General features: G+C 35.3%; 1 protein-coding gene across 4 annotated transcripts in view; it reads right to left on the reverse strand.

Moving 5' to 3' along the window:
* Positions 1 to 11,148, reverse strand: part of LOC149571762 (small G protein family protein / RhoGAP family protein) — a 79,472-nt gene extending 68,324 nt beyond the window's left edge. For 2 of the 4 annotated variants that reach the window (XM_089813171.1, XM_089813168.1), the window contains exons 1-2: positions 10,599 to 10,889; positions 10,207 to 10,445 (exon numbers count right to left, since the gene is read on the reverse strand). In XM_089813171.1, the coding sequence (XP_089669297.1) occupies positions 10,207 to 10,267 (61 nt within the window). In that variant the 5' untranslated portion in view covers positions 10,268 to 10,445; positions 10,599 to 10,889. Of the gene's footprint in view, positions 1 to 10,206; positions 10,446 to 10,575; positions 10,890 to 10,994 lie in introns of those variants that run through there. The other 2 variants (XM_089813170.1, XM_089813169.1) reach the window with 2 other exon arrangements.
* Positions 11,149 to 11,718: the final 570 nt, after the last annotated feature.

Genomic DNA, 11,718 nt, shown 5'->3' on the forward strand with positions numbered 1-11,718 from the left:
TGATGATCCCACACTCATAGCTCCCACAACGAACAAAACAGTCATTCCTTATGAAGAGGATTTTGGGTTTTACTCTCAAACTTTTTAATTCAAATGTGAGAAGTGAGGAATTAAATTCCTTTTTGGATACTTATTCCCTCGAAATCGATTAGGAAAAATATCCAGCCAACCTACTTAAACCCGAATCGACCCAAATGAAAACAGGTTATTCCTAAAAATAGGAATTCATCTATGGCAAAGCTGTCAGAAATTAAAATAAAATAAAATAAAGCCCAAAAACCCCAAAATCACAGAAATTTCCTTAACAACTTCTGCAACAAAGCGAACCTCTAAATGCATAGACACGCTTACTGGTCTAATCACATAATGCAAATGAGTTCAGATTTAATAATCACCTAAAGGTTTAATTAAACAATTAAAATAAGGATACATCGACCATATAGGGACAACATTAGTAAAATATGAATGGTTGAATCACTAACTCCATGTGCCACTACCAAGGATATAAATCCTGCACACTAAACAACATAATCAAGTACAATTGCATATAACAACATAGTCGAAGCAATAAATGCATTAAATAACATAATTTAACCATTTATTCAATTATATTGAAATAATCTATTTACATCACTCACGTTCACATATAACATAGTGAAGCAAGAATGAAGTAAATAACTATAGCATTAAATCCATCACATAACATAATTAAAGATATGTCCAAATACCAGATAATCAGATATCATCATAAAACACACTATCATCTCAAAATGGCATCATTATGCAATATGATCAATTGAACAACATAGTAGTCTAACATCTATGATACTAAAATCAAAGTATAACCTCTGACCCTCAGGTCATCTCAAACGTAAAACATAACGAGTAACAAATATCTCTCAAATCAGAATATAACAAGGTAAATATCCGCAACACATAACCAATGAATCAAACATGAACAATCTATTTCTAATTATTTAAGCATTTAATAATGGTAGTTTACACAACGTTAAAGGCACTTAAAACACATAAGCAAACACCATCATAAACATAACTAACAATTACTACAAAAACCTAGTCCAGTGTAGCATGGTAATAATACACAGTGCAATCTCTGCACACATCTCACGGTAATCACAAAACAACCTCATGATACCACATTGATCCTGGTAACCACAAGCATAAACCTCAATGAAACATCTAACACATCATAACCAAAGCAAATGATATAGTAACATAAATCCAATCACCACAAGGGTGTAGACCACTCATGGTCCCAATCACGATCACTCCACACAGATAGATCAACAAGGTTGCATCCATCGGGATGACTTACAAAAGTCAAATGGGAGAGGCACTACAACCCTGCACTTGCTTATTCCTGGAAGTTTTCGTCTAGAGTAGACTCATCGAACATAGATTCTACAATAACATATATCTTTTCTTCTATAAACGTTTTGATTTATGGAATAGACGTGATGGTAACATTGGCTAACATAGAGTAAACAGAAGCTTACTATGGAGATTGTGACTCATCCATGCATCATTCTTCTTAATAACAAAAGAGATGATACATCTGTTGTAGCCCATCCAATTTACAAGTGCCAAATACCATATAATATGAGAGTATTGATGTTCTGACAGATACAAATGTCGTTCCAAATCTTTCCCATTGTTTCTTCATTGGGCATATGGAGGGTCGATATTTTAAACCCTAGATAGGGTCCACCTTATATTATCGTGATTTTCCTTTATACAGGCACCTTAATATCTAGTTGTCCTTATTTTATGTCAAGTCGAGGTATAATTCTCTCTGAGTTCTCGTGATCCCCTTCTATTATACTCGATTGGAATCGGGCCTTCTTGATATTTTTCACATACCTTATTCACTGGTCACATCAATGGTCATGGGGTTGTTATAGAATACATCGGCACCTATGCAGGGTTCAACAAAGTTTACTTGGTCGTGGTTGTAGTAATATCCCCTTCCTTGTCTAATTTTTCGTCCACATGTCTCAAGCAAGACACAATTGCAGGCACTTGTCTGTCCTTGTCGACTATCATGCCCTTTCTCCTCGGACCACCTGTGATTTGTCTGTGTGTCCTTAGTACCAAGCGCTGCTTGTTTAATATGTGCTCCCCTCCTCATTAACAAATTCTCCAACGCTAAAACTCTCAACGGCTTTTTTTATTGAAAGAATGCAATCCTCATCAAGTTTGTATAAGGTTTAGTTTCCTCCCTCATAAGCCAAGTTCATTTAATTTGATTGAGCTTCTGATTCTCGCTTAAGACATCAAGCCAAGTTAGCATGCATGAAATTCTATTTGATTCAGATATTCTCAATCCTATCAACTAGATGATATCATGAATGATCAGGTTGCTATCATCAGACGTCTTTAACAGAGTCGCCTCTTCCAAATGCATGACCTCATCAACTAGGTTGGTATCATCCAACCAAGTATTTCTATACTAATAATAATTCATTAATCATCCACACTGTAATCAATTCCCATATCATGATTCAGTGTATATTTTTATTTTCTTACATTTGCAGTTAGGCTTTGATACCATGTTAAGTAACATGAATGGGTTCTGCAAATGTAATTATATTGTCATTGTTATAGATATGTTCCAAATGCAAATTTGGATCTCATATAAGTATGAGAGCAAACATGAAGAGACATGTCTCCAACGTTTAAAAATCATTAGTTAGTATATTAATAATATAAATAACCATATGTATAATATAAACATTATTATATATATAATACAATATATGTAATATATATATTTTATATTATATATATAATAATATATGTATATAAAAAAAAATTTATCTAATGATGATTTACCATCAATAATGAAACTCATGATCATATCAATTTGACTATAACTAACCTTGGAGGAAACTCTGTAGTTAGGCACACTTGAGCTGTAATAATACTGGAATGGGTGACCTCCCAAGAAGTCGATGTGCTTCACCTCTATGAGCATTACGTAAATGCAATGAGTGCTAAGTGTTCAAATCATTCTCATCAGAGATGGGTTCTTATGAACTAGTATTCATAAAATATGGGTCAATTGCTTTGACTGAAAAACTACACAATTGAATCCTAATAGCAATATCACAATTTGACTTGTTGTAAAAAATATCTCCTACTCATCAATCGATGAGCTTAAGGGGGTTTATAATGAATGGTTCATAAGGCATTAAACTTGATGAAGGTTTTACAAATGGGGTTGCAAGCAAAATGGGCTTAACCTTGGCGGAAACTTTGTGGCTAATGAATGGTTCATAAGGCATAATACTTGATGAAGGTTTTAAAAATGGGGTGGGTTGCAAGCAAAATGGGCTTAACCTTGGAGGAAACTTTGTGGCTAAGGGCACTTGAGCTAGGGTGGTATTAGGATGTGTGGCCTCCTGGCAAATCCCAATGCTTCACTTTTGTGAGCATCAACTAGATGCAATGAGTGCTAAGTGTTCCATTCATTCTCATGAGAGATGGGTTCTCGTGAACCACTACTCATGAAACATGGGTAAATGAGTTTCACATAAAAACTACACAGTTGAATCCTGAAAGCAATACCACAATTTGGCTTGCTGTGGAAATCATCTCCTATCAACTTCCTAGAGTTTCCCCCCATCTGCTCAAAATAATGTGGCATGTATTTCAGCACAACTTTCAAATACAAAATTCAAACATTATAGATATTGTCCTAGAAATATCAATGTGCCCCAAGATGCATATTTCAGACAGGCAGATAAATAATTGTAACCACCAAGCATGCTCAGATAGACAGACAATAAGAAGAATTCATTTATGTCCACCTTCTTCAAACAAATATAAATTTACAACAGATCTCAAACAGGTTATGTTTTTTTTATATAAAATTTCAGCAAATTATTTATTCATATAGGCCACTATCCGAGGATCTTCCCACAAAAACAGTTGAAATATTAATATAAAATTTCTGCTCTACAGAAAAAGAACCTACCAAGGATGCTTTTGGTTAGTGGGCTAATTGTTAGCAACTTAGCCTTGCCATTTTATAAAAGCTTATCAAAATAAAGCAGAGGTTTAACCATTTTGCATGTTTCTTCTGTGCTCTGCAGTCAAATCTCTTAAACTTGTGTCACTTTACTACTAGATGTAAACCCAAAAGATAATACTGGAGCTTTTGGTGGGTTGCATGCATGCCAAAGTTTCGCCCATATTGGCTTAGAGCCCCAAAGGAATTAAAGCTATGCCCTTTTAAAAGCAAAGGTAATTTGGACTGAACTCTCAAGGTCAAGGTGCTCTGATGGTTCTTACAATACCATATTGACAAACATGAGAAAATTGCTAAGTTCAATCTCCAGGAATGAAACTCAGACTTCAGCAAATGGGAAAATATCCTTCCTCTAATGTGGTTCCAATAACAAATCCAACCTAACCAACCAATTAATAACTGTATTTCAAACTATATGGACTATTTTTTTATGTTTCTTTAACATTACCTTACATTGAAGATTTGTCTTAGAATTAATGCAAGACAACTTTGACTAATAATTGCACAGTGCAGTAGTTTAGTTCCCAGGGATCTGTGCAGAACAAATAACAAGCTTTCCTAAAAAAATACTGCAAAGATGTTTACCTTTATTTGCTCCTAAATTTGACATCAAATTTTCATTTTTTTTAAAACATATTTTTATCAAGCAAGATGACGTGATCAATTGAAGCCCTCCTCCATAGGAAAAGAACCAAAATCACAGTACACATCAGAAGCTCCCCTTCATGAACAAGAAAGGGAAAGAAAATTCTAAGAGCCAAGAAACAGCTCCAAAGCAATAGAAGAACTAAATTGAGAAGACAAGATTGAGAAACTGCTAAAATCCTTCAACAGAAGAAATAAAATGAGAAGAAGAGATCAAGAAACTACTAAAATCTTTCAGAAGGAGAGAACATATGATCATGTACAGGTCAAGGTCATTCTCCTTCAATTGCAGGAAAGAAAAGGCTACATAGTCCATTTTGCTTCAAAGAAAATACAATAACCATGGCTTCAAAACATAAACTTTCAGCTTTAGATTAACCACCTTTACATTTATTTATTTTTAAAGGATCAATAGAGGAGTTTTGAATTAGAAATTTGTCAGCATCAGAAGCTACCTCCTCAACATCCTCCTTGACTTGTGAAACAGCCACAAAAAATGTAAATAGAGCATTGATTACCAACCTCAATGTCCACAAGTTTTCAATTCTTGATTTCTTCCTCCTTTTTGCAGGGTAGGCAGGCCAGTTTCTTTTTTATTTCATATATTCAGACTGTAAAAAAGTTGAAATATCTAGAACAAATGGCCACATCTTCATCTTTCATGAAATCAACATCAGCATCACTAGGGATAAATGACTCAACCTCTTCCCTCTTCCAAAAAGAATTGATATTCCTTTTGTATTGCAGCTTGTTAAGACTTTTCAAAGTTAAAGTAATCAGAGAACTTTACTAAATTGTAAATTTTGGCAGTTTAATTCTTGGTGATTTGATCTGAAAGTAAATGGTTTTCCTTACTACAGAGTTTTTAGCACTACTTATTAAACTTTGATTAGCTCTGACGTATGCAACAGAAAAAAGCAGCCCTAAAATTGACTAACCTCCAGTACTATACTTTACGGTATACAGTGATCTGCTAAAGATTCTATTCAGCTTTTGACGGAAACAAACATTGACTAAAAAATAGAAACTGGGGCTTTTACGATATCCTTAAAAAAGATAATCAATTTGCTATAAAAAATTCTGCAGAATATTTTGCTTTAATTTGATTTCAACCTATCAGACAGACAAATGCAGCCCTAAAATTTAAGAAATGTGCAATATTTTACTTACATACTACACTCTGTTTAAGATGCCTGTTAAGCTTAATGCAAAACAATTCAACCTGTTCCCCAACCTAGTACTTTTGAGAAAATGATTGTATGGTATGACAAAACTTCATATCCTAGCATTATTGGTTGTAATTTTGACTAGTACGCAATTTTTATTGTCAGTGTGAAAAGAGTTAATACAAAATTAGTAAGCTTCTAGCCTATCTAGAAAAGTCATATTTACAATACGATTATTCTAACCATTTTGCCTTGCCTCATGCGTGCTCACCAACTGTTCTATAGTCATCCAAGTCCTACATATGTTCCACTCTTGGAGGGGTGGCTAAACTTCCGCTCTAACTTTGTCACCTCCGCATCATTGCCTTTAAGTACCTCATCTACAACTTTGACACCTATTCTGTATACCCATTTCCAAAGCTTCCTAGATGTCAGTTTTTTTAGTTAGGTTTGGGACTCCTATAATTCCTAGAGAGATTCATTATAATTTTCTTACTTCATATTATGTTTTAAAAATAGAAAAATTTACATACCCACCTTTATGTTTGTTTCTTCTTTCAGGGAGAAATGTTGTTCAAGGATCCTAAATTATTTTCAGCATTTAATATCAAGAATCCACCATCAGAGCAAGAGATTGCATGTTTCTCTCATGTTCTCTTTCTTTTAGAGGGACTTTTTTTCTTCACATGGGTTTTATGATTTATACTTCCCAATTCTCTAAAAGGCATCATTTTGTACATGGGTACCTAACAATGCTACATATTTGGTAAGATCCATCTATCCATACCCACCTATACCATGCTTATGGAAGGGTGTAGTGTATTTTATTTATTTATTTTTTACATTATATGCACCTAAGGTGGATGTATTACTTGGGTAGTTTATAACTTTTACTTCTACTTTCATATGCCTGGCCGCAATGGCACTACCCTTGGGAATCCAGACTAACCACTGTGCGGAGGTGATGGCTGCCCTTCAAACAACCAAATTAACTAAAGATCATGGTCTTACTAGGTTTCTTCTGTGGAGCAAACTCAACTTCCCATGGGAGACACCCCTATTCACCCCCCCTGTGACTAGCACGCCGCCTAGGATGAGGAAGATTGTTTAGAAAAACCTAGACATGAACACTGTGAGGTTGGGTATTGCCAGGGAAAAAATTGACTCGATGGTTGTGTTAGAGTGGGGGGTTGTCATTGCACCAAAAGATCGATTTGTCAATGCTCGATACAACTACTCAACTTATAGTACACAGGAGGCAGTTAAGCCCTTCTCAGGAGCACTAAACAAATTTCCAATAATCTCGCCCCCAGCATTTTGAGGGTCTGAGGATCTGAACCTGTGACCAAGCTCTGATACCACTTGTTAGAGTGGGGTTGCCATTGCACCAAAAGACCGATCTGTCAATGCTCGATACAACCACTCAACTTATAGTACACAGGAGGTGGTTAAGCCCTTGTCACAAATCCCGAGGGGAGCGCTAAACAAATTTCCAACAAGTTGGTTGAGAGGAGCCAAGAAAAATTAATCTCAAAGAATTAATTAATCCCTCTGCTAATAGTAAGTGATTCCAGCAAAGAGCCTAAGACGGATACATTGAACAATGCCAAGAACAGTCAGTTGGACAATTTTAACTCCATCAAGTGGTTGTATCATGAGATAAGTGATATCAGTGATAGGAATGGCTGCCTTGGAGGGTAAAGTGAGTAATCAAAAGGTCTTTGAGTTGGCTGACAAGGAGAGCCCAAATATGGGATCCTTAACTGACATGTCAGCCTTTTATAGGTTGAAAGCTAAAGTGCTAGAGTTGGACAACAAGCTAGCCAGCATTGAAAACACTCTAAGAGGTATTGCTGATCAGAGTTACAAAATACTCAAGGTGTCCAATGAGCACATCAAAATTCTTATCAGCAAGCTGGAGAACTCGACTGGAGACGAGGTTATCATAAAAGTTGTTGATGATCAAGGGGGTCCCATAGACAGTCAAGATAGGCCTGGTAAAAGGATCAAGGCCAGCACCAGAAAGATAGCCACTGCTGCTTCTACTAAAATCAAGCAAATCAAAAATGTTGCTGAGAAGATGGACTAGTTAGAGCTGCAAGTTGCGGAGCTCCTCAAGAATATGGGATAATTGTTTTGCTGTATCTCTTGGTCCTCACTGTGTTTTCTTTTTGTGTCTTTTGGTTGTATGCCTAGTTGTGGTCCTTTCGTGGCTGGCTTTTGTTCTGTGGCTGGCTCTGTTTCTTTTTGTTATGCTTTCCTATATGGGCTTTAACAGTATAAATCTTTAGCTTCTTTATACAAGGTTTCAAGGGCCCTTCAAAACCTGTTTTACTTAATCAAAAACTTTCACTTTCATAGTTTAATAGAGACGTACTATAAATGTGAACACGTCTCCTATTATCCCTGATTGGTTGCAAATTGACACCTCTTGGCGTTGTATCACTTTCATCTATATACCCACCTCTCACTTTCATCTATATACCCACCTCTTGCACTCATGTGAGCAATCTATCTCTCATATATTTTCTTCACATGGGTTTTCTGATTTATCCTTCCAAGTTCTCTAAAAGGCATCATTTTGTAGATGGGTACGTAACATAGCTACATATTTGCTGCGATCCATCTATCCATACCCACCTATACCGTGCTTATGGAGGGATGTTGGTGCATTTTGTTTTCTCACATTATATGCACCTAAGGTGGATGCATGAACTCAGGTAGTTTATCTATATGACTTGTACTTTCATAGTTTAATAGAGATGTACTATACATGTGACCACATCTCCTCCTTGGTGTTGCATCAAATTCATCTATATACCCACCTCTTGAACTCATGTGAGCAATCCATCTCTCATATCTTTTCTTTACAAGAGTTTTATGATTTATCCTTCTTAGTTCTCTAAAAGGCATCATTTTGTACATGGCTACATGTTTGCTAAGATCCGACCATCCATACCCGACTATACCATGCTTATGGAGGGGTGTTGGTGCATCTTATTTTCCTTTGCATTTTGTTTATTTTTCATTACATTATATGTGCCTGAGGTGGATGGACTTAATTGGGTAGTTCGTACATATTGATATGACTTGTACTTTCATAGCTTAATAAGACGTACTACAAATGTGACCACATGTGAGCAATCTATCTTTCATATCTTATCCATTGCAGGTATCTCTTATTTTTAATTAGAATTCAAGTTATTTAGTCATGGTGTTAGTCATGGTGTCTACTTCAACCACCAAATCTTACAAGAAAGCCAATAAAAACCTAAAATTGACTAAAATACAATATAGTGCTTCTGAACTCGATTCACCCAAAGATTTTTGCAAGTTCAGTGCAAAACAGCTCTAATTAAATATTGCAAAGCTAACAGTTCCGTTCTCAAAATCTGCTCAGAAGACAACAAATTTCATTTGCTATGAAAGTTTGAAGGACATTATTTTAGTAGATTTCTTTACCCTTTTTGAAAAATTGCATAAAAACACTGACACGGTTTTCTTCAAATGCTTTACAAAAATTTAGTTGTATGGACTCGAAATCCAATTATTTTTAACTTATTTTGTACTTCAATTTGTTGTGACTTATCAGACAGACGAAATCATTCCTAAAATTGAGCCAACAGGCGAACGCAATATGCTGGATTCAGTTCAGTATCCACGTAAAGGTTGTTGGAAAACAGCTATAACTAAATAATTGCATAGCTTAGCAGCTCCATTCATTGCAAGATACACTGGAAATGAATTTGATGTGCTATGAAATTTTCAACAAGAGATTCGATTTTAATCCGCTACTTAGCCTAACAGAATTCCCATTAACTAATTTGGCATCCACAAGAACTTACAAATTTCCATTCAGAACAAATTCATCAGAAGTACAATGGCATAATCTTTACGAGCTTCCAAAGTGGAGCTCCAGGTTCAAATCTTCAAGAGACATACTTATATGTCAAATTTAGATAAAATATCATATCATCTGGCTGGGTGTGAGCACAAAATAGGGCAAATCGCTGTTCTTAAGGTTAGACTAAAAGAGAATAAGTCTGACTGTCAAATCAACAGAACTTCGTCCACGCAAACTTCAAAAAGCATGCTTCGATCAAAGGTCAAATTTACAAGACCAAGAAACCCTCTGAAGCAATTATTTACAAATTGTACTTCGATCAGAAGTTCTTCCAGGAAAATTCACGGATATTTACAAACTTACGTTTGATCTAAACTCGTCCTCGATATTGATAAATAAACTTACTCTAAATGAACATTTATTTCACAAAACTTTCCCGAAATTAATTTCGTAACCGCTTCTTGCAAAAAAAAAAAATAGTACGAACAAAATACACTTACTAGATGACGAAAAGAATCCCGTAGCCTTTTCACGCCACTGTGAAGATACCGTGGACGACATGTGTTCTTCCCCGAGCTCTGAAAAAATCTACTTAACCTTCAAAACTCTTCCAGAAACTTCTGAAAATCTGCCTCTGGCCTTCTAGAAACTTCCGAAAACTCCTGCTCTGCTTTCCAGCAGCTTTTCAGGTTCTCTTCAACTACGTAGAAGCTCTGCAAAATAGAGGCATCGATCCAAGCTGCAAATCACAACAATCCCAATCATATGCCATGAAAATTTGTTTTACACTTCACAATAAACTCTATCTGCCTAAAAGGACAAAATAAATGTCAAAATAAATGGCATGAATCGCAAGAAAAAGTCAAGACCGTCGGGACAAGAAAAAACATGCATTAAAGACATGTAATCAAGCGCCTCTCCTCTGGATTTTAACGAAATTGATGATAAATGCGACAAATTTGTGCAAAGATCAGGAGATCCAAAACATCGGGCCGGCATATCTTATTTACATGTTTGTACGCTGCCTTTACTACTATTTAAAGAATGTGCAGTATTTTAATAACCTAATTTATAAAACAAGAATGATAACAAGCACTTTACAGGCTTGTTTTGTAATTATACTCTTAAAGAAATAATGATCACATGAGCTTTTTAAAATTGTGGGGCTTACAAATAGCGCCGCAAACGAAACGATAAACAAGGTTTTAACTTGTAACGGTCTTCTGAATAGACTGTAGGAATTGAAGAATATTGCGAGGGAATGTGACAGTGATTAATTCAAGTTTACCTTCAATGGCCGTGAAAAGAAGAGTATATTCTTGGCTGTTCGTTCTTCGTTAATTTTCCTGTCAACGGCTGGATTTGTTTGCGGCTATGGATTTGTTTGCGGCACGTCTTTGTCCGAATATTTGAAACTGTTATTTGTAAACTTTAAATCCGATATAAAAAACTTAGGCTTCATTTGACCCAAAATGATTGTGGTCAAGCCTCGCTGGCACCTTTTTTATTTAATTTAAGGTAGGTGTGTTTTATGGAAAAAACTAAAAACTCTCTTTTTGAAAATACTTATGTTCTAGTGGAAAAGAATATATCTCCTTAATAATACCTGTGTTCTATTAGTTTATGTGTTCTATTAGTTTAATATTCATGCTTATTATCTTAATGTCTAACTTTTTTTATAATATTATATCAATAATTGTGACTTTAAAGTTGTTAGTATAATATTGACTATACATAATTAAATTAAATGCACCCTTAGTTGTAAAAAGTAATGAATGATGTGATGTCACATCTATGGATGCCCTTTTTGTACAATCATTGGTCTCACTTTTTATTTGACCTCCTATCGACAACTTGGCAAAAGTGTGTTGATGTGGCATCATAATTGATGATGTGGACTTGAAACCTTAGTCATAAGGAGATAACTTGCCAAGGAAGATGATTAATGCAATCAGATTTCCACAATCCATGATTTATAATGTTGATTTTCTGGAATAGATTGTGTAGAGATT

This window comes from Cupressus sempervirens, chromosome 2 (genome assembly GCF_028749045.1).
Source record: "Cupressus sempervirens isolate cs-2001-9-10 chromosome 2, ASM2874904v1, whole genome shotgun sequence".
NCBI classification, from domain to species: domain Eukaryota; kingdom Viridiplantae; phylum Streptophyta; class Pinopsida; order Cupressales; family Cupressaceae; genus Cupressus; species Cupressus sempervirens.